Consider the following 24032-nt stretch of genomic DNA (forward strand, 5'->3'; position numbering starts at 1 on the left):
TTTTTTGCTCAATATAATATCCTGGGACATTATTCACACACTGCCATCTGATCCCAAACTAAGCAGAGCTTGTACTATGGAAACCAGACAACTGATATACTACATATTCTGCTTTTCTTTTGTAAATACATACTTATACTAGATACCTATTACATACTTACGTTATATAGATAATTACACCCAGACTCGTTCATGAACACAAATGTCTGTCCTGGGTGGGAATCGAACCCACAAACTTCGGCGTGAAAGGCAAGTATCTACCAACCACGGCAACCGGCCCGTCAAATATATATAGGTATATAGTATATTCAAAAACTACTAATTCTATCAACATGGAACATTTTTATTCACTTTCACTTGCATGTTAAGTTAGCCTAAAATTTGTATATACCGTTTTAAGTCACTTATATACTCAATAATAAAACGTATTTCTTACTATATAACGTTGAATAAAAAAAACAAAGCAACTAAGTAATATCACATAGATGTTATTTAATAAAAGAAGCTACAGACGCCCACTAGGGCTCGTCGTTGGAGACATATCGTGCCATGTCCGGCGTGGGTCGGCACGGGAACCAGATCTGCGCGGTGGGCAGCGGGTAGTACGCGTGCGCGCGCACTAAGGTGTTGTCGAAGCGCCAGAAGCGTGGACCGCGGAAGAAATATGTATCTGGTGGTTACAATTATATCTTAAGTTACCAATATTGTATTTATTTTTATTCTAAGTAAGGTTGGCTTAAAATACTACAAAATAATAAAGCAATAAATAACATCAGTTCATGACATATTGTACTTATATACACAGCGGATACTTTTTTCTCACTTCGCAAAAAGTATCTATATCTTATAGCCTGTATCTTTTGGTTAGAATAGGCTATACAAGCAGCCAAGAAGAAATCTATTTAACATGATGTTTGTTGTCGTTAAACAGACGTTACCAATTAATTATACGTCTTCTAATATTGTGTGGTGAAAATTCGTAGTCTCACGAAATAGGTACGCCAGCCATACCACCGACAAGTTCCGTGTGGGGTTAGGCATCAAAGGTTGGCTCTTGTCAGTAATAATTTTTTTAACACCGGCTCTATATAAAAGCAAAATCGTTTGTGAAAAGTAGCTAGAGTATAGAGGAGCTTGGAATAACTGTAAACAAAACTGGAAAAAGCTAACTTAACACTCAAAAAATTTACAAAATTAACAAACTGGACGAATGTTTTCATACGTAGGTTAAGGCCTACGTATGAAAACCTTTGTAAAATTTTTACCTTTGTAAAGTTTTTAATTTTGTAAAGTGTTACCCCTCGTGCCAATAATTTTACCCTTAAAACCGCAACACGTGTAATATAGAGTATTGTTGGTGGCTGATATATATCCTACCTCCTTTCCATATAATTGCTGCGTCTACAGGATATGGAACCTGTCTCCATGCAGACATTTCCTTGGGATATCCTTTATCCATTTTACCCTTCGATTCGTCGAATCTCCAGAACCTTTCGTATTCTATGAGGTAGGTCTTGTTGTTGTAGTTTGAGAGGAAGACGGTTGTTAGTTCGGATATTTGAGGTGGGATCTTGTACTCGCTGATTCTGCCTCGTCTCACCAGACGAAACCGGGAGCTGAACTCCCAAAAACTTCTACCTGTGACATAAACATCAGTTGGTGAAGAATTTTAGCGTATTTTATTAATTTTAAGTATTTGTACTCATTAATTAACAAAAGCAAAATAAGAAACATCCTTAAATTGTCCAGCAGCTGTGCATAAGCCCCTAGTAATATTAAGGAAAATCTTCTGAATTAAATTTCATCATCAAGGGGCAAACAACTGATAAATATGGTCGGAGGTTTTTCCGATGCATGTAAGTTCCCTCACTCTATTTTTCAACGCCGAACTCAAGCACGAGAAAAATATCACACAAATTAAGTAAATAATAAAGTCAGTGTTGTCAGGATTTGAACCAACGACTTCAGTTACGATCCGTCCTTTTTCTATCCACTATGTATGTAGTTAAAATATAGACGTATAAAATTATTTTAGTAATAATTTGGATAAATACTTAAATGGAAGATATATATATATATACTATTAGTTTTTGATAGTACATATTAAATGCATATTAAAAGTTATACAAACCGGAAAATACAACAATATGTCCGTTTTGTTTCTCGTATATCGTCCTGATCACGTTGATGTGTTTGGGCAGTCCTATGAATACGTCGTGAAATCTCTTCGGATAACCTTCTAAGATTTGTTTTCTTTCTGTTAATACCCACACCCACTAAAATGCAAAAACAAAAAGTATACATAGAATGCCGTGTCTTTTTAATTCAAATGTGATCAAGCCCCAGTCGTCTCTATCCTCACCTCCTCCTCGAAGACGTAGATCTTGCCCTGTATGACCTGCAGGGTGTCGTAGTTGGTGTAGCAGAGGTCGGGCACGTCGTTCTCGTCGTCATCGGCGAGGGTGGGGCGCGGCGCCAGCGACGAGCGCGACGCCACCGACCGCTCCGTGCTCTCCGCAGAGTCGGACGAGGGAACTTCTTCCTTTACTGTTACGATATTATTGCAAATTATATATTTAAATATTTTGCTATGAGTAAATGTTTATATCTCAACTGCCTCGTTTGTTTAGAAACTAGGTTACAAGGCTGCATACCATATTTACGAAAAGTTTGAATTTCCCTGACAAAAAAAATCAGTAATGCCTCGGAGAAGAAAGGCCTTTGATCTTGCGCACTCAGAACACATTTTGGTCGGGTCGGATTTACCGTTCTATAAGATCATAAGATTGAGAGCTCTGTCTGGAAAACATCATCATATTTCGTTAATAATCAAGTCAAACAAGATACAGACTACAGTCTTTCATTTGTAATAATTATTCAAAACATATTATTAGCAGGTGGATAAAGTACATCTAGTTGCATTTGATGGTACATTTTTGTAATTAATAATATAAATGATTGTCTATGATTACAAAAAACCGAGCTGGCTTAATATAATACCGAGTTTTAAACATTGTTATTTTTAATAGATAAGTATTGAATGGTGTGGGTTCTGTATCAATTAAAATGCTCAATGTTTACGTTAAATTACGAAATTAGTATATAAAAAACCAATAAACTCACAATAAAGTTCTTGCATTCCAAGAATATCGTCCTCGTGTAATTTCTCCACCGGCACTTGGTAGTACGGGTACATTACCGACGCCTTTACATTCGAGTGCGACAACCCCAACGCGTGTCCTATCTCGTGCACCGCAACTGCGAAGAAGTCCGTAATGTCCTCGTCTTCCTCGTCAGGGTTGTCCCCCCAGAGCTCGTCGTCATCGAAATGCATCGCGCCGTGCGGCGGCGGGAACGCGTGCGCGACCACGTGACCTGGCCCGTCAAAAGGAAACCTAAGTTAGAGAGGGATGGATATAGTTGCACTTGTTCACCATTCAAATGAAATTAAGGTTTACGGTTATACGAAAAACAAACAAAGATTAAATTAATTTCAAATTTTCTATGAGGAATCAATATTAATTTCTTAAATTTCGTTTAAATTGTTGCAACTAAATGAGCTGTGAGTAGTCATTATATTCTTCACTTTATGATGATGGGAACCGTAGTCTTCCCAAACACGTCAAAAATTTTTAATAAAACACTTGTAAAATTGTGTGGTACATTAAGACGGTCTTGAAATGCTTTTATTCTATATAATAGGCAATAATTTTCTATTATTGATTGACATAGTAAATACTACCAATGATTCGGAAAATAAAATACCCGTGTCAAGAAGAACCGGTGAAAGAAACTAGAGAGATTCATCAGAGTCATCTTAGAATTGTTTAAAATCACATCACTAAGCGATCTTTGCTATTAAAATTAAATTTAGATAAAAAAGGAAAATAAATGAGTAAACAAAACCCCTCTAAAATAAAGCTGTAACTTCTACGTATAGACAAATTGTGTTGACTAATGTATTTGTAAAATGCTCTTACCCATCTCCGTGGTCCTTACTCGCGAAGGACACTTGTATATCTGCTTTGCCACGGTCTAGCTGTTCGAACCTTAAGCCTCCGTGCGGCGCCCATACCGCCAGCCCGGTAGCCATCAGCGACTGCACGCGTTCTCTCTCAAGCGTGCTCGAACCATTAAGAATCCTGAAAAATGTATCCTTTCGATAACAACATGAAAACTCTCTAGGATGTCATCGAGTTCATTATTTCAGATTTATTACAATGAGATTCTCCTTCTCAATCAAGGAGTTTTGAAGAATATTTTTCAAGCAGTCTATGGGAAAACATAGAATTATGATCATAAGCTTCCTATATACTGTTTATTAGGGCTCGATGCAGTGTAAACTGTATGGATATAATTATATTGTTTTTGCTGTGGATTTGTTGATAATCGGCTCTTACGGTTCCCACGCCTTTAGAAGACTTTATAATTGAAACTGCAAGAACTTTAATTACAAAAATTGCCTTGGACTCTATGCCATTCCAAATGGTATTTATTGCAAACTCCTCCTTGCACGCATTCTATCACCTCTTAATATGAAATACTTTAATTTTGAATATGTTTTTTTCTGATATTCTGAATATCTCATATTCTGAACATTCACCTGTATGTGATTGCCTTTTTGCCCCATCCTTGTTGCAGGATGTAGCGCTTCCGACGATGAGATGCTGATTTTGTTTCAATATCCTTTACGCCACAACGTTTTCTTTTAAATAGCTAAAAAACAGAACGGGTTAACTTCGATGTTATATTTTGCCGTCTTGTCTAGATGCAATTATGGCTATATCATTTACATATCTGGGTTTCAAGTTACCGAACGATTACATTACATTTAAAATGTGCTCGGTAGCAGATTTAGTAAGTAGGTACGTGGGTACATCGAGTGTTGTACTGATCATTTTTGGAAAATGTTTATGAATAACTTAATTTGTTGAGTCTTTATGTAAAAAATCTATAACTGTATTTTGCATATAAGTTTAACTGTATATTTTATTTTTATAAAGTCAGTAGGCATTTATGAAGTAGGCAATGTAATCTGGTATTAATCAACGATATTATGCTCAGAATATGTTCATGAGAAATTAAACCACAGATAATTAACTTAAAGTAAAAACTAAAACAAATTCATAGTAATTTTAAGATGTGTCTAAAATTTATTGAGGTGTTTTAACTAACTTTTCTAGTTTCGGAATCAAGATGTCCCGTTGGAGAGAGACCAGCGAATTCTTGCATCTTCTTTAGTGCCTCGGCAATTGATTGTGACGTATACGCGAAATCGATGTCATCTTGCTTCTCCGGGAGGTAGCCATACTTCTTCATGAAGCTTATCTAATTGTTAGATTATAAAATCATTAATTGGATTTGGATAGACCAAGACACAAAATAAGACTGCCCTTTAAAGATACGGCAACTATGTATTTGCAAACATTTCGAAGTTTTAATTTATATAGTTTAACCGTTATTATATAAATAATTAGTTATAAATAGTTTGTCAAAATATTTTTTTTTATAAATACATAACTATCGAAATGTATCTCATTTAAGTACGATCGTTATTTATTTTTTACAATAAAGCTACAATTATTTCTCTTCATTTAATATAATAAAATTATAAAACTTATTTTATTATTCCAAGAACCGTGATCTCAATGTAAACAAAAATTAGGTCACCGGAGCAAGTGTAATATAAACAAATGAAACAAAAAATTGAGTCGTTTAATTATTGCGAACACTGACCTCTTCAATGCTCGGCGTATCTTCTTCCAGGAATATGGTCTTTGCCGTCGCTACACTGCACCCAACAAGAATGGACACCAGAAGAACATAATTCCGCGGTTCCATGATCACATTCGTGTGGACAAACCGAATGTGCGTATACGTCTGTACTGAGCCGACCTTTGACAGGCATCTGCAGATAATGAGCCATGTATAAATACGGTCCCTGGTTAACGCCCTTTGTCTTGCTTACTCATGTATTTCCTACTTGATGCGCTATTTTAATGATGCACTGGGCGTATACAGGACATTGATTTGGTTTTGTTTCAGATGTGACTAATGTGGGAATGCGCGTGTATTAGAATCATTATTATTATGGTATTTATTTTGTTGTTTATTTTAATAAATCTGTAAGTCTCTCCCTAAAGTATATAAAACAGATTACTAAGTTTTTAAATTTAATTAAATGAATGTGGTATTCGTTCACCTTTTAACGTTAGGATACTTTAAATGCTGCTTAATAAAAATATTTTGCAAATGAGTATACTATGTAGTTATACTAAGAATTAGAATAATGAGTAATATTTATCCACTTTTTTTTGTGTGGACGATTGAAAATTGTTGATTTCACTTAATAATTTTTGTTTTAAATTAAATTAATATTGTCAGTGCGTGTCCAAACTATCGTTAAAATAGTTTTAATAATGACTTAACAGTAAGGTTCGTTGAAAGTTATTATGGTTTGTTTAAAATGTGTTGTTGTATTTAAGGTATAAGTACTACTACTATAACTTTATACTCCTTATTTATTACTGGCTAGCTGTAGTAAACGAAGTGTCATCATAATTGCTGAGACAAATTTTGAAAGCTGTAAAGCATTAAGACAAAGCAAGTAAATTGTTATTAAATAAATGTATTGATTCCTATATTTAAAACAATATGGAAAGCTCTGTCGAAAAATTTCATTCTGTCCCTAATCTTCAAACAAAAATATGTAGTGAACCGGACATTCGACACCTGTACAGTCTCTCATTGTCCCAAATCAGAAAACGAGCTGAATTTGGAGAATACAACTATAAGCCATCGCCTTTTGTTCGTATAAATGTTCCCATGTTATGTTACAAATTTTATTAATCATTTTTTTACATTTTCAAGTCGATTTCATATGATATTATCGTACAAACGAGTAGATAAGTAGTACTGTCAATATTAAAGCTTAGATGAATTTAGTTTACTTATACATTATTGCATTTAAATGAATAAAATATATTATATATGTAACATAGGTGTATAATAAATAGTCGGATTGTACAAAGTTGCATTATCGCTAAAGCGAGCTCTTCCAATTGCTGGCAAACTTTGATATGATTTTTATACACGAGTTATATACATATGTATATCTACAGAATATACGATGGATTCACGGATACAATCCTAAAGTAGGTGTGATCAATCTTAACGACAAAGGATCTACCACGGCCTTCTATGCAGCAGGTAACTGTGCAGTGCTCTACAATTGGACAACGAACAATATGATGATTCTTCAAGGACACGTAAGTTTAGAAAATTATGTCATACAAAACAAACGTGACAGACTGGGTTAGTTAACTTACCTTTCGAAGTTGATTGAGTTTCCCAACCTCGATTTGAGTATAGGTTTATCTTTTTTGGTACTTAGTTGGTTGTTTTTTTTATTAAACTTATGGATTTCGTATATATTATATTTTACTTATCTACGGATAGAAAAGAGTACTGAATATCTTCCTGGTTCTTCTATGAATGGACATTCCGAATCGGTACCACCTTTAATTTAATTTATTCTCGTAAAACGACGCTTCAAAAGAGCTTTGTATATTGACGCTTTAATTCTTGATTTTATTAATATACATTAGCAATAAACTTAAGTTTAATTAATTGACGCGTCTGATTCATAAAAAAAACCTTCCCAAAATGTAAGCAATTACTTTTAAAATTCATCAAATGATCACAATAATAATAATGCAGTCAATGACCGGGAAGCCGGTTGCAGCGGCAATTTACAGATTCAAAGCAATTAAAATTGCGTGCGTTATTATCCCGTTTTCCAATGTTGCTAAATAAGGAATACATGTATTAAAATTACACCGCTACCAAATTTACACCAAATAAGACGTTATCACCGCGAATAGTGGTTTTAATACTAATTTGTTGTAATAAGGCACCGCAGTCATCTTTTACAAAATGTAAATATTTTATACTGTTATTGTTGGTAGTCATAACTTTACTATATACTATAAAATTATAATATTCTCTTACTTTATTCTACTTCAATAAAGTACAAATTACAATTGACTCTTCAATTTTCTTTACAATAGGATTAATTGGAACATAACTGTAGCTTTTCATTCTGTCCGGAAAGTAGAATTTGCGCAAGACTACTAGTTAACAAGATTTTTATTCTACACAGATATACCTACAATTAACCGTTACTAAGTACATTTATTTGAAGCCGAGATGGCCCTGTGGTGAAGCCGAGATGGCCCTGTGGTAAGAACGCGTGAATCTTAACCGATGATCGTGGGTTCAAACCGGGCAAGCACCACTGAATTTTCATGTGCTTAATTTGTGATTATAATTCATCTCGTGCTTTACGGTGAAGGAAAACATCGTGAGGAAACCTGCATGTGTCTAATTTCACTGAAATTCTGCCACATGTGAATTCTACCAACCCGCATTGGAGCAGCGTGGTGGAATAAGCTCCAAACCTTCTCCTCAAAAAGAGGAGAGGAGGCTTTTAGCCCAGCAGTGGGACATTCACAGGCTGTTACGGAAGTACATTTATTTACGTTACTCATTTAAACTTATTAGTTACGCTTTTTTCTAAATAAAATTACATAAAATAATACATTAAAATAAAATTAATTTAAAAGCTTTTTATTTATTTAAACGAGGTTTATTTTTTTTTAGAAACACGTTGTTACGTGTATATCATCAGACAGTGCTGGCAAATGGTTGGTTACCGCTGATACAGGATCAGAAAACGTCATAATCATTTGGGATAGCACCGACTACTTCCCTCAGAAGACAATCTTCAATCCTCACAGAAATGTGAAGTTGGCAAAGGTCACCATGAGTGCTGATGCTAAGTATCTATTGACCCTCGGATACCATGAGAGAGCGACGATAAGCTGGTGGATTTGGTCTCACGGGCATGATGTTCCTCACGGTAACTTAAAATATTTTACTTTTTATGTGTTTAAGGTCTCGGTTTTGTTTTTGGTTTTATAAAATAAAACATTTCCATAGGATCATACTTATTTTTTTTTATTTCGGTAAACAAACACGCACCCACTGTTTGTAAAAGAGTAGATAGGTATGTAAAAATACGTAACAAAACGTGTAAAATAAATATTCATATGAAATCATTCTTCATTTCAATCATATATCATTTACACATACTAATTTCTAAAATGTTTAAAACTAATTCATTCTCGAAGTGGGTAATTTCATATTTAGGTAAACATTTTAATAGTTTAATATGTATAATAATCGGAGTTTTATTACTTACTGGAGACTTATTCTACAACCAAATTGTCACTATCGCAATTGAATCGAAACTTTATCGTTTTTGTTTAACCGTTTTCTTGTTGCACTGACAGGAACTTATTATTAGTAGCTATTGTGATTTGGTAGAATTGGCCCATGATCTTTACGGTAGAATATATGTTCCGCGAAGAAGATGTCGTTATAAATTATCTTTTAACATTAAATAGTTACGTTTTCAGCTTCATTAGATATTGGCATTCCTCGCGGAGGTGTCATTGAGATGGATTTCAATCCACATCAATCTGAACAATTCCTGTTGATGACGAAAAATAACATTTGGATTGGTATATCCGCTGTAAGAATTACTTTTCATATTCATAAATGTATAAGTATGGAATTCTTATGATATTAAAATTGTATTATAAATAATTTTTAAAGGCTTATTATACAAATAAATACATCACTAACCTGTGCAATGGTAGCCATAAATGTAGTATTTGTCAGTGGAATCGCAGTTTTGTTGCTCTCGGCGAAAAATGAAAGAGAACTCCTTATGTTTTTATTACTGCCTATTAGTAGTAAATTAAAAGGCAATTTTTAAGATAATTTTATGTATGTATGCCATTACGTATGTTTGATAGAGAAAAAAGAAAATAAAACAAAAATAATCTTTACTTATAACAAATATATCTATATTATAATTATGTTATACAATATACGCTGTACTTATTATGCTGATAGGTTTTTAGATAAAAACAGCATCAGCCAATAGAATCAATAATTACATGCCAAAACTTTCAATTAATTAAATTTTTTTTTCTGTTTAATTTTTTTTTGTAAACTGATTAATTTATACAGAATAATTTAGCTTCAATGATTTTAGCAAAATATCATCAAAGCCATATATATGATACTGCATACAGGTAAATAGTAACCAAGAGACATTTCTGATTACTTTGCAAGTAGTGAGTGAAAATGAGTTAATTATAAAAACGCCATATTATTGTAAACTTAAGGACATGCCCATATGTTAATTATATACTTAATTATTTTTTTAAAGAAAGTATTCGTCATTGAAAGAGGACTATTAAAAGAAACAGATGACTACGAATTAAAAATAAGGATAGTGGAACACAAACTTAACCCTGAAAACGGCCGGCTGACATGTTTCACTTTCGTCCAAGAAACGTCACAAGTCCTTGTCGCCACCAGTCGTGGATCAGTCCTCGTGTATGGATACACCATAGAATACAAAAAAAAAGAAAACATTGAATCTGCAAATTATAAATGTTTAAAGTTTATTAAAGTGCTAAAAGTGGAACAGAGAAAAATAAATGTCATCAAAAGTATTGATGGGTGAGAAGTGTTCAGTTAAATTATCAATAAATCGAAGCGTACCTTTAATTATTTTCACAATTGGAAATTTGGAATTCTGTTATTAGGTGAATCGATGCAGCATCGAGAGAAAATAAGAATATTAATAATGTCTTAGAATAAAATATATTACTAGTGTTCTTTAAGAATACCTATAACTTATCCAACAGAATTAATTAAAATAATATATAGATTATAGTCTTTTTTTTAATTTTTTTTTTTACCTCACTAGAAACTTAAATAAAGTCTTGTTAAATGATTGATAAATATTTTCTCTTTACTAATCAATTTGTCTTTTTTGCTTTTAGAGTTATCGCTACTGGTAACAGTTTCGGCGAGATTCACTTCTATGATTACCAGATGAAGCTGCTGTACTGGGTGCATGGTTTCACCGTTGACTGTATTAAAGGAATAAGTTTCAATATATCACCAAGAAGTTATAAAATTTTTGATCCTAAATGTTAGTTTTTTCGTCGATTTCAAGTAATATTAATCATCTGACTTATCTCATGCCAGCTGTAATGGAAGCCTAAGTCGGGTAACTTCGTTGTTTCCAACGCATATTCAGCTATTTTCTAAGCTACTAAAATCTTGTTTAATCTTTGACGACCACAATTCAAAGCTCGTAAACTGCTTAAATTAAAAATATTACAATGCTTAAATTAAAAATATTTAAATCAGGTAGAACGTTATGTCCCTGTTGGGAAAAAGTAGTAACTGAAGTTGACGCAAACACCGGCCAGCTCCAACAAAAACTTATAATGAAGGATATTCCTTCAGACGCCTCCGCGACTGGCAAACCATTTCTTATACGGGATTTCATCGTATGTATGTTGATAAGAGTAACATATTGATTAATATCTGTGAATTACTGCAAAACCTCATTACATACGAATATTATACATATGTATTATCATTATACTCTAGACCGATTCGCGATTATGATCCTATTCACTTAAAACCCTCTGGCATATTGCGAATAACATAATATATGACTAAGATAATTGCATAGCAAAATATTTCGTTTATTAATTTATTGAGCATATTCTTAATAATACAACATACATATACTTTAATACACAAGAAAAGCTGATATTTTATATATAAAGATTTTATTGTACTTAAAATAAGAAGATTATTTAGGTTCTATTGAATTGCATTTCTTCAACATTTGATACGATGTTTGTTACCTATTTTACAACTGACATTTTGACCTTTCGCTATCTTAAGTAAACTTTAAAAAAAATAGGTTAGAATTAACTTCCTATATGGTTATCGAATAACATGCGGTTTAATGATAAGACCATGACCAAGCAAGACTTGATTTTAACCGTTAATTGCGTAAAAATAAAAAGATTTTGTTAGGTAGCTTATGGATCATAAAATGCCGCGATATTCTTTTACACGCCCTTGGGTTCTTTATTTACTCAAACTCGCGATACGAAATTATTAAAAGGATCACAATAATTATGTAACAAGTAATAACCTATAGTTCCATTGTCCGATTACAGGCACGACCAATCAAGGCGTTGGTTTCGTAGATTTCATAACAGAGAAGTTAGTGACGATCATGGACAACAAACCATCGCATGCAACGTCCATAGCAGTACACCCAGAGAAGTAATTGAATATATATGTATATATATGTACATTTGCATTATTTTCCGTAGCAATTATGTTGTTGAAAACGTTGTCGTTCTAAATTCAATTTAGATATAATACTTGTCCCGATGTAAGTGTTAATCTTATGTCTTTTTATCGTATCTAGCAAAACACGTGATGTAGACGTTCTCACTTATTATGAATCAGATAATTATTATTGTTGGTTAGGAAAAGTATCTATGTACACTAAAAAGTTTAAGATTTTTTTTTCTTTGTACGAATTCACATTCTCAAGACTCATATTCAGGTTCACTATATTGTACCATTTGAAAAATAATTTTACAGCGTGAATATTTTTTTACAGACCATACATCTGCATCGGTTATGTCGATGGAATTATGGAGTTATTTAATTACGTACAACACAAGCTTTTTGTAAGAATCGATTTAAGAGAGCACTACAAAATAGTGATCCCACCCAAAGAGGATTCGATAAAAGGAGACATAGAGATTACGAAACCACAAATCAGCGTCAGACGCTTAAAATATTCACCTTCAGGTTAGTTAAGTTGTAAAAATTCTATGTTTCATTATTATAACATTTAATGTAATACTAAATAGTATATAACATGGTTGCTCGTCTACTGCCTTCTCTATGGTCCATTACCCGTTTTTCTTTTAACATTTAAAATTGGTTTAATTTAAAATAAGTTATTTAATTTTATTAGAGTAATATACTTGAGAAATATAATGCAGCTAAAAATATTTTTTTATATATTATTTTTACATTCATTACGCTATAATCTGTTATTCATACTTAATTTATGAATGTACTTTTAAGGTCTTCATTTGGCATGTGGTTTAGATACCGGCGAATTAATTTTTCTTCATCCGACAATAATGAATATCCTATCACAGAAACCACACAAGGATACGACTCATGCCATTACCCATATAGAATTCAGCCCTGATTCTCTATCACTAGCTATCGCTGTAAGCAATTATCAAGAATGTCCCGTCAGATTACTAAAATAAATTAAATTAATGAACTAATTAGTTAGATGTTGATAGCTAATAATATAACTCGTATTGCTTTGTTCATTAATAGCTATGAAGTTAAAAAGTTAAAACATATATGTATACAAGTAACAATCATACAATACAATTCCATTTATGTAACCTATAAAAACTAATCAACTAATCCCAATTGATTTGAACTACAGCCTGAAAAAAACGTTTTTAGGATAAGGGTAGGACAGTTTGCGTGTACAAATATGATTGCAAGGAATTCGTCTGGAATTTTATCGGGAAACACAGGGCCCATTATAAAGATATTACTGCAGTTATATTTTTACCCAAGAAGAATGCCGATGGGGAGTATAAGTTATTGTCACTCGGTGCTGACAGAATTATGGTAGAATATGACATTGGACAGAGTTCTGATGAGTATTTAGAAGTTCTGAGTTTAGATAGAATTGACCAAAGTGCTGTGCCTCTATATGGGATACCATGGCAAAATCCTCCCGATATTGATCCTGAAACCCAACGTACTGATTTACCAATGATTCTTACTTGTAATGATGAAGTAAGTTAAGTTTTTATTTAACAAACCGATTGTAATACATAAGTATTTGAGAATTATACACAAAAAACAAATTATGAATTAAATAATTAGTAAAAACTAACACTAATTAGGAACGCTAAAAGTTCTACACGTTCACGTGACCATTGTTTGTAATTTGTATATTACATACTCGTATTGTAAAAATTAACTTTTTAGGCATTGTTACGACAAAAAGTTTAGAAATAAGTTAATGATATTTTTTTTCTCTAACCGTCGCTACTTCGTGATTATCGCTAGCTAATTTGTATAATGATAGTTTGAACTCTTAAAAATTTATATTGATTCAAGTTAATCCGTGCAAAAAGTGCGGATACAGCTTTTTATATATTGTATATGTTGTTGAAGTCGTATTTATTAGGAATATGATGAACTAGTTAAAATGTAGTAATTGTGTATGAGATCATCTTAATGTCTTTGATAAGGTCCACGGTAGTATGCGCAAGCGATCCCGTGACGTCCCCCGACAAGACGGAGTGGGTACCGCTGATTATTTAGCGAGTCCCACGTACCCCTCCACCTCATGTGGGGGAAACGCGTAAATGCGTTTTTAGAGCGAAAAAAAAATGGGACTGTATAAGGTCTATTCCGAATACCTATACAGTGATAAATACTTATATATATAAAGAATTAAAATATGAAACCTAATGTGATAAAATAATATCATTTTCAATTTTAGTTTAAATATAAAATAGTAAACTACGCGACAACAATGACATTGTCAACAATATTAGGACCCAAATACGAGCATCCTGTGTGCCGCATGCAATTGATAACGAGTAGAAAGGACGACGTTGAGACTCAGTACCTGTTATTTGCGACGAAAAATATTATAGGTTTGCGAAAGATGCCGCTTGATGGTAACCCTTGGAAACATGTTGCTTTACTTGGGCATCCAATACAGGTATAAATAATTTGATCGTCTTATTGGTCTACCTTAAAAAGCACATAAAGCATCCTACACATAAATCTCTCCAGTCGTGTCGTGATTGCAATCCTATCGATTATTAATGTGGTAATGGAGAAAACACACGTATTTCCGTATTTCCGCAAACATTTCTGCACTCTAATACTTTCTATGAAGTTGGCTAGTCTCCATTGAAATTCACCACCGTGGCCGAAATCGATCAAGAGAACATTACAGAACTGACCATACTATTTTTTATAATGGTATGATTTGGACGAAAAACGATGTACCAAAATTGTGCATGGTGTTTTAGTTGTACTTGTGCTTTAAAATCAGGCATGTTTTCTTTCTATTGGTTTTAATCAAGTCCGTAAATAATCGTGTATTGACTTATGATGTGTCTCATCCAATTGTATTAATACAGAACAGAAGACGCTTTAAAATACTTCCTCTCTTCTTCAGGTAATCGACATGTGTTATCGCGAAGACAACGGAACCTTATTCACAATAGGGAGTAGAGACAACTGTATGTATCAGTGGGCCGCCAATTACAGGTGAATTGCCTAATCGAAATTAAATTTGTATATTATATAATAGGATATATATATTATAGTGACATTGTAGCAGTAAGTTTTATTATTATTTATTAAATGTTATTTTGCCTTTTTATTATATCTTGACAAATCCCAATTAACAAGTATTTTGTAGAAACAATATATGAGAGTATTGTGATAAAAAAATATACATATATTATGTGTTGTTGTCAACAAAATATTGGAATGCATTACATAAAAAAATCTTCGTAATTAGTTAATAAATCTTATCGTATGTGGGTTTTAAAACTAATTAAGTATAATTAAAGATAAATTAAAAAAAAAAGTTTGGTATTTATTGTCGGCATAACATTCATTTTTTTAATGAGTTATATTCAATAATTAATTGATTTACTTTATTATGCATACATGTACTATATTCCAATGACAAAAGGTGTCAGTATCATCAATCAGAATAACTTGTGTTTAGATCGGTAGAGACAACATCAAAACAAGGTGGTGGCGACTTAGATCCGTACTATTGTCTGATCGAGAACGGCCGACCTGGCTGGTTGTTCCACGAGATTCGAGACCTATTTTACTACATCCAGATCCTATGCCAGGGTACCTTTTCCCCAGCGATGAGGCGTGTGAAGGACTATATTCCGATTGAATCTTTGCCTGACCTTATGAGGGCCTTAGGATACTTCCCTTCAGATTATGAGGTAGGTAGATTTGCTGTGCTTATTAAAGACCCTATCGCGAGTAAACATTAGAAGATTATCTTAGAGTTGTCTGCTTGTGTATCATAGTTAGTCTCTTATCAAGTATATCTCTTCATACTCTTTATTCGTATTAATTCCTGTAAGCTGCTTAACAGGTTGATGAAAAATATATTAAATGTAAAATTTAAAAACAAACCGAGTGAGTTGTTGCTTTAATGTTTTCTACAAGTTGAAGAAGACTTTTTAAATTAATATATACCATTTGATAGATGGAATGAAATTCTATATCGATATAATGACCTCATATTCAGGTGGAAAACTTAATAGTCGAGGCAAAATACAAAATATATGAGCGCAAACCCTCTACTGAGATAGACTTCGAAGAGTTCGTGAAGCTATATATAAATCATCGCCCGGTTTTTGGCGAGAGTTTTAAGAAGATCAGAAACGCTTTCCGTTATTTTGGTACAATGGACGATACGAATCTCTTTATGAATCGTGAAGAGTTTATTTCTGTGCTCAGTAATAATGGTAATTAAACATTTCTATTATTTCAATTAAAGTCAAATGATTGTATATATTTACTTGCTCTACCGCCAAAGAGCTATTAGTATGAGTTCCGGCATGCTGGGCAAGTAAGCTAGTATAGCTACTAGGCACAACGGGTATAACATTTTAGTTCCCAAGATTGGTGGCGCTCTAGCGATGTTAATATTTCTTATAGTGCCTATGTCTATCGCTACAATTCATAAAATCTTTCCTTGTTTTAAAATTTAATTTCACATTAACAGGGGAATATTTCTCACGAGAGCTTTCTCGGTACTTGCTTTCGATACTATACGGCCACACATTCGAAGATAGGAATGCGATGCTGGAAGACGATTTCTCATTTTTGCCCGAGGTTATTCTGCTTAATTATATACGCTTATAAAAATGTCGTAATCCCGATCATAATTTCTCTTCATAAGAGAAATGCATGCTTTACATTTTATTTATATATTGTTAGCATAACTTATGTTCATCTAGATTGAGACAAACAATTGATATTCTTAGATGATACAACATTTAAGCATCAATCAGGATTACAGTATAAAGAAAGTAATCAAAAAAGTAAAATGAGTTAAGGAATCAAGTATCACACAGAGAATCCCTGCGTGCTCTCTTCAGAATCAATCAAAGTTAATCTGTAATTGTAATTGATTGCGTTATTGATTGATACGTTGTAATCGTAATCATCGATTATTAAACTGATTACATTTTACGTAAGTCTAGTCTTAACTTGAGAAACGTATTTAGCAAATTGAAAGTGTTACAACATTTGTCAAAATTACTACGACAGCTGATGTTTATGGACTAGTAGCTGGTTCCAATTATAAAAACAAGATGTTTTTGCAGGTAATAACTTTAGAGGAGCTGGCAACCAATATAATAGGTATACATGACGCAGGCATGTACTCAGATGCTTATTCAGTTAAAGACTCTATTGGATCTCAACAGACAGTGTCGTCTGATTCCGAAGAAGCGGCAAATACGAGTTTTTTTTCTAAAATAAATACATCCTAACGTGTTGCTGTTTTTCTTTGTAATGATAGTTACAAGTTGTTACAAAGAAAGCGCATATTGATGTATTATTATCGCACTCGTCTAGCCTATTTTTATAATTTTAAGAAATACTGCAAACATATTTATTAAAAATATAACACGTATTATTGCCTCTGCTACAAGAAGGTTCCTTTTTACCCAGAGGATCGGATTTGCGATTCAAATGGAAAATGCTGCTGGTATTCTTGCTATCACTCCACGAGTTTATATATAAGGCATAAGGCCTTTATGTGGATAATTGTTATCGATCTAGCCTCAATTATATTTAAATGCTCTATATAACTAAATATTTATTGCTGTAAGGAATATCCCTTATTTGCAAATGAAAATAGTGATAAATGTCTATAAAATCTATATATTTAATAGTATGTCTAAAATCATACCCATATTCCATCCCTTACATAAAATTATCCGTACATTAATAAAATAGTGTTAAGAAAAAACTATTACGAGATATATACTTCAACTTTCTGAAGTTTTAGTTAAAACGTTACTATTGATTTCACACAATTACTTATAAGATAAACGTGGGTTAACCCTTTCTGAATAAACAACGAGCCATTAAACAAACTATGAAACTAATAGTCAGTCCCTTGATATCCCAATAGACGGGTCTCGTCAAAAATTTGTGTATATGTAGGTAGACCACCAATAATATTACAAATAACAACAACTTATTTTTAATAGATACAGAATATACAAGATTACGAGTAATGAATGATGAACTAAAAAACGTAAACTGTAAATTGTAGTAGGTACAAACAAACAAATTTATATATTTCAGAATTTTAAAAATTAATTTTGTGGTTCCTAAATAGATTTAAGCTTATTTTGTTTACAAATTTTAATTCTATTTTTGTTTTACTAAATTTTATTTTATTTATCCTTGTAGTATGTTATGTTAAATTAGTATGAATAATTAAAAAATGTTTAGTAATTAGTGTAGATATAAGCGACTTGGTGTAAATACTGTAATGCTTATATTTTCAAATAAAGATTATTATTATTATTATTATGTAATAATGCTAAGCAACCCAAGATCGATTCATATTACCCTCCGTACTAGGTGAACTGTATGATAGTAGGAGCAAAATTCTTAGATTAACTAACGAATTCGACTCGTCAGCAACATATTATAGCTTAGCTACATTTAGTGTTTCTGCTAATGGTATAAACGCTTTTTTTGCTCGAGCATGAAAGGAATATTTGTCCTGTACAGTTACAGCCCAGTTAAATATCCTGCTAGGCAAATACTTCTACTGCTATTGGGAAGATTTGGAGCTCATTTTGTCACGCAGATCTAGGGCTTGTTGGTGGATATATAAGCGGCAGTAATTCAATCTGGCACATGTAGGTTTCCTCACGCTGAACTCCTACACTGATAAGCACTTATTTATTAACATAAAAGATTACCTTGTTATAGAATGGAAATAAAAAGAAAAAAAAAACCAATGATTTTTCCTCATGCTCGAATTTCTATGTAGTATAAACATAGCTTCTTAGTTAAAGCATGTGATATATACGAATAATAACTTACAATACATTCAAATATTTTTCTGGCTTTCGACCAAAAGCTGTGTCTACTTACAAATCCTAATGATATTAATATTAATATGTGAGAAATACTGTTCTATATATAAGTTCACTTTACATTTTACGTCATTTTAATACATTTTATTTATTAAATGTACTCATTTGCAGAGCATTATTTTTTTTTTTTTTTTTATAGAATAGGAAGGCGGACGAGCATATGGGCCACCTGATGGTAAGTGGTCACCAACGCTCTTAGACATTAGCATTGTAAGAAATGTCAACCATCGCTTACATATCCAATGCGCCACCAACCTTGGGAACTAAGATTTTATGTCCCTTGTGCCTGTAATTACACTGGCTCACTCACCCTTCAAACCGGAACACAACAATATCAAGTATTGCTGTTTTGCGGTAGAATATCTGATGAGTGGGTGGTACCTACCCAGACGAGCTTGCACAAAGCCCTACCACCAGTAAAAATTAATTATTTACGTTTATAAATAATGCAGTGTCATCCGCAAACAATATCAACAATATCGTGTTTAAATTATCAACAGATACCTAAAGAATATAAATAGAATTGATCTCTGTGGAATCCCCATTTTACCCGAAGTCACGAGATCATTTTCCATTTGCAACAACTCTCTTATGGACGATTTTTTAATTTCATCTCACATTTTAGATCACTAACATTCGGATGGGTGCGGTTAAAAGTCTGTAACTTGCAGCTTCAGATCATTCGTCGCGTTTGGACTCTACTACCACTTACCATCAGGTGGAGTAGAGTTATTTGCCTTCCCGGCAAATATAAAAAAATAAAACAAAAAAAATCCTCCTTCATGTCGTAGCAGTTTAAATGATTACTACTGATCGTTTTATCGCTTGCTATAAAGAACGGACTCGCCGTTCTTTATAGGGATTTCAGATAATAATCGATTCTCTAGAGAAATAAAATTATCTACAATGATCGCGATAAATTTAATTAATATAATATATCCCAATGTGAATATCCTTACATAAAAAAATATTTATCTTATATATGATAAAGCACTTCAAACGCAGGTCAATGCCCGCGGTAAGTACCTACTATTTAAAAAAAAGTAGCGCAACATATCATGTTTTTTGGAATTTTCTTTATATATCGAGAGAACATTACCTATGACTTTCAAAAATTTTATTTATTAAAATAAGTGCTATTTCGACAAGAAAGGTTCGTTATTAAAATATTTTTCAGTACATTGTGTATCTAATGTCCAGTTGCTACTCATAACAATAATTAGCTTGTCATTAGAAATTTATTGTAATCACTTCGATTTACGAAAAATCTAATTTAAAAAAAAATCTTGATTTTATGGACGTCAGGATTCAATTTGAACAAAATCATTTTTAGAAAAATGTCTGTGCTCACACACTTTCAAGTCTCGAATACAAATTGATATTGACTTTAAACTGCTTCATCGGACGTCTCATTGCCTATTTAACAATTGTCTCTCATTAACTTAAAACATGATTATGTCCTGACCGATTTCCGCCGAAGCGGCCATTCTAAGCGAAAACTGGCCAAATACAAACAAACTTATACGTACATATTGTTAGATAGATTTTATATATATTTATATATATATATATATATATATATAATACTATATATATATATATATATATATATAATACTTCGACGAGGAGATGGAGAAGTATTCTGACGAATGATTTTCAATTAACCTCAGTGATTTCAACTTTTCCCACTAAATGTATTCTATAATTATCTTATATATAATTAATCTTATTTAATTAATATTTAATTTAAATTATTCAACTACAATATTTATTGATAGGCTCAATTTAAATTTACATTTTACACTGAAAATAGATGAGAAAATAGTGCATTGACACTACCAACAAAGTTAAGATATTAATTTATTATAAAATAATAGTTGTAACCCACGGCTTCGGCTGCGCGTTGAGGAAGGGGGTGCAGATGTTAAGTGTAATAAAGTATTTCTATGTCCTTTCTTGAGTTCAAGCTTGCTTCATACAAAATTTTATTAAATTCGGTTCAGTGGTTACTTTGGTAGTTACTTTAATAATTTTAGTATAGATTGATATTTAATAGCATTTATTAGATATTCGTTTACAGATTCTAAGACATTCTTAATTTAATAATAATAATTAAAATAAATTGTTTTTTTTTTATTTATTTAATAATGTAAGTTACACTGATTAACATTAAATCATATTTATATCCGGACCTTTTATTTAATGAGTATTATGAATTTAACACATAAAAATATTGACTATTAAAAGTTATCTTATTTTCAATATACATTATTTAAATATTTATTTACTAATAGTCATTTGTCTTATATGGTCTACACTATAAAACATAAACAGAGTCTTTTCTGGTTTCAAATTCATAATTCCAATAGACTGACTTTGATGAAAATTACAAGAATAACCAGGAATCTCTAACATACGCTTAAAATTAACAAATAAAACACATTGTACAAGTTTCGTTTTTAAAATTTTATTAGAATAACTTAATATCTTGTAAAACTGTACTTTGTTATTTTCAACATATAATTTCATTCCTAAGCATATTTTTGATAAAATCAACTAAAAGCATGCTCATAGATTTACTCCATTGATATATAACCCAGAACTATTATAATCTAATAACTATGTACATTTCATATACCCACTTTACCTATAAGCACTTATATATTTTAAACTCATTTATATAAAATACTGACAAATATGTTATAAACTTATTGATTTTAGCATAATTATTTTATTGAGCATTGGAGAGAACTTTTGACAGAGTAACAATTTGAATCTTAGCTAATCGTAATGTTATCGTTGAAGATATTCTGTTTTTATCTCAACAGTATAACAGAGAAATTACATCATATATATTGCATATATGTGACCTAAAAATTAACTATAATCTACAAGCCTAAACTAGTTAAATTGTGGCATTATTAGATTTGGCCAATTGTCTTTAATATTGAATGTTATATCAGTTTATTATTTAATATAGCAGATGAAACAAATCATATTGTTAAATCTTGTTAAATTATTTGATTATTGGATTGGCTGAAAATCCAAATAATAGAAGAAAAGATAATTGTAGAAACCTTGGATTGATATAATAGGTAAATGTTATTAATTATGAATTCATAAAAAAAATTGTGCATTGAATGTTAGCATAGTTGTTATTGAAAAAATGAACTGCTTGTAGTGCATAATATAATAATATATCGCTGAGCTATTTGCGAATTGCATTGAATATTTAAATCTAACATTTGCTTAGCTCTACTTCTTCTGCTATTAGAATAGGCTATATATAATCTGTCACTCTGTTGAGTTCTCTATTATGTATTCTTGTACATAACTGTACTAAAACTGTATAAATTTATCACAAACATACTATAATTTAAAAAATGTACACATACCGGTTTGTAAAATGCAAATAACAAAGACATCAGTTCAAAAAGTATATTCTGAACAGTCTTCACATAAAATATAATCATATGTTACAATTAATATCAATGTCTGTGAAAACTACATAAAATTAAGATCATATATGCATTCATATTTGTTAAAACATCACTAACACTGACACACAGCTCACATTTCATTATATATATGTCCTTTGCTTTGTATAAAGTCTATATATTTGGAAACCAAAAATTTTAACTTTTGGTCATACCTCAGTCTGTTTTTAATCTTTTCGCTGGTGTTGTGGTACCACTGCTCTGTGAATTGGAGTCCTCAGAAAAGTTCATGTGCGTGGAGGTGAAATCTGTAGGGCCCTGAGAGTCACTTACTGTTGAGAAACCTGGAAGTAAAGAGTAAAACATATATGATTATTTTTTATTATTATTTTGAAATATTTAATTTCAATCTTATAATAAATATAAAGAAGTGGATCCTAAGAACCACTTATTAATTTATAAAGATTTTTTTACCAAAAGAATTACATAGTAATAAATAGTTTTTAAACAAAACACAGTAATTATAAACATTGATAAATGTCTATTTAAGGTTATTGAATAAATATGTTATTTAAACAATTATTATTTGTTTTCTCTAAAAATAAAACATTTCTTACCGAAAATTATACCTACTGCTACTGTTTAAATGTTTGATATTTTTTGGAATAGAATAATGAATTAAACTTACATGTATTCGAGTCCTCAGCCATTCCGAAATTGGAATTTGAAGAATCGTGCATTTTTTTTGGTGTTAGTGTATTCTCCTTATTTTCTCGTTTCGCTGCATGTTTCTTCTTCTGTTCATTCGTGGATATCGGCACCCATTTGTATATCTTCATGGTTGTTTCCCCTATAGTCACCCATTTTTTCTCCCTACAATTAGGTTTAATTTATAATTTAAACTTTACATTTAATTACGGTATTATATTTTATTTTTTATCAAATGAAGATGTGTAGCTTACCAATGGCGAACTTTTTCAACAGCTTGCATGACTCTTTTGATGTCATCTTTCACACGGTTCCTAGTTTCAGCACGCACGGAACGAGACATTGTACTATGAGTTATAATAAATACTACAGAATTAAAATCATTAAAGTTTTAATAAAAATTAAAAATTATTTCATCACAATAAATTAAATACAACTGGCGTTCTTTCCCATTTGCGTAAATCCGCCATTTATGAAACTGACAGTTTCTTTTTGACAAGAAATTTGTCCGTATTATAGTACAATATTATGTTTTTATTTTATAAGAATTTGATATTATTATTAAAAAATACTTCTTTAATTACATTTTTATTGTTTTACTATTTTTTAATTAGCAAATAAATAATTATTTACAATAGACAATAGGTAAATGTTATTAAGCACTTACGAAACGTCGAAGTTTTATAAAGAAATG

The 24032-nt window shown here is 31.7% G+C and overlaps 3 protein-coding genes across 3 annotated transcripts; 1 reads left to right on the forward strand and 2 right to left on the reverse strand.

Moving 5' to 3' along the window:
* Positions 1 to 468: 468 nt before the first annotated feature.
* On the reverse strand, positions 469 to 5930 carry LOC126770011 (matrix metalloproteinase-2-like). Its single transcript, XM_050489116.1, has 9 exons — positions 5737 to 5930; positions 5176 to 5328; positions 4604 to 4716; positions 3981 to 4142; positions 3124 to 3395; positions 2363 to 2547; positions 2132 to 2276; positions 1378 to 1638; positions 469 to 670 (listed from the first exon to the last, which is right to left on the reverse strand). Exons 1-9 carry the CDS (start codon positions 5839 to 5841, stop codon positions 519 to 521), a joined length of 1548 nt encoding a protein of 515 aa, XP_050345073.1. The 5' UTR covers positions 5842 to 5930; the 3' UTR covers positions 469 to 518.
* Positions 5931 to 6654: 724 nt separating this feature from the next.
* LOC126770404 (cilia- and flagella-associated protein 251-like) lies at positions 6655 to 17564 on the forward strand. Its single transcript, XM_050489802.1, has 17 exons — positions 6655 to 6807; positions 7122 to 7268; positions 8662 to 8920; positions 9480 to 9595; positions 10301 to 10596; positions 10923 to 11074; positions 11296 to 11442; positions 12126 to 12234; positions 12581 to 12774; positions 13057 to 13208; positions 13459 to 13800; positions 14516 to 14740; positions 15206 to 15297; positions 15767 to 16001; positions 16313 to 16532; positions 16793 to 16902; positions 17397 to 17564. The coding sequence occupies exons 1-17, from the start codon at positions 6655 to 6657 to the stop codon at positions 17562 to 17564; spliced, it is 3117 nt and encodes a 1038-aa protein (XP_050345759.1).
* Positions 17565 to 22617: 5053 nt separating this feature from the next.
* On the reverse strand, positions 22618 to 23813 carry LOC126770112 (B-cell CLL/lymphoma 7 protein family member A). Its single transcript, XM_050489278.1, has 3 exons — positions 23593 to 23813; positions 23319 to 23503; positions 22618 to 22974 (listed from the first exon to the last, which is right to left on the reverse strand). Exons 1-3 carry the CDS (start codon positions 23679 to 23681, stop codon positions 22847 to 22849), a joined length of 402 nt encoding a protein of 133 aa, XP_050345235.1. The 5' UTR covers positions 23682 to 23813; the 3' UTR covers positions 22618 to 22846.
* Positions 23814 to 24032: the final 219 nt, after the last annotated feature.

This window comes from Nymphalis io, chromosome 8 (assembly GCF_905147045.1).
Source record: "Nymphalis io chromosome 8, ilAglIoxx1.1, whole genome shotgun sequence".
NCBI classification, from domain to species: domain Eukaryota; kingdom Metazoa; phylum Arthropoda; class Insecta; order Lepidoptera; family Nymphalidae; genus Nymphalis; species Nymphalis io.

What these genes read in the sequence shown, in the direction of transcription:
- LOC126770112 (XM_050489278.1), bottom strand. Translation starts at nt 23,681, where the DNA reads ATGTCTCGTTCCGTGCGTGCTGAAACTAGGAACCGTGTGAAAGATGAC. An exon ending in GTTGAAAAAGTTCGCCATTG is followed by an intron (nt 23,504 to 23,592) that starts GTAAGCTACACA and finishes ACCTAATTGTAG; the next exon opens with GGAGAAAAAATGGGTGACTA. An exon ending in GGCTGAGGACTCGAATACAT is followed by an intron (nt 22,975 to 23,318) that starts GTAAGTTTAATT and finishes CTTTACTTCCAG; the next exon opens with GTTTCTCAACAGTAAGTGAC.
- LOC126770404 (XM_050489802.1), top strand. Translation starts at nt 6,655, where the DNA reads ATGGAAAGCTCTGTCGAAAAATTTCATTCTGTCCCTAATCTTCAAACA. An exon ending in TGATGATTCTTCAAGGACAC is followed by an intron (nt 7,269 to 8,661) that starts GTAAGTTTAGAA and finishes ATTTTTTTTTAG; the next exon opens with AAACACGTTGTTACGTGTAT. An exon ending in TTTGGATTGGTATATCCGCT is followed by an intron (nt 9,596 to 10,300) that starts GTAAGAATTACT and finishes ATTTTTTTAAAG; the next exon opens with AAAGTATTCGTCATTGAAAG.
- LOC126770011 (XM_050489116.1), bottom strand. Translation starts at nt 5,841, where the DNA reads ATGGAACCGCGGAATTATGTTCTTCTGGTGTCCATTCTTGTTGGGTGC. An exon ending in AAAAAGGCAATCACATACAG is followed by an intron (nt 4,143 to 4,603) that starts GTGAATGTTCAG and finishes TACATTTTTCAG; the next exon opens with GATTCTTAATGGTTCGAGCA. An exon ending in AGTAAGGACCACGGAGATGG is followed by an intron (nt 3,396 to 3,980) that starts GTAAGAGCATTT and finishes TCTCTAACTTAG; the next exon opens with GTTTCCTTTTGACGGGCCAG.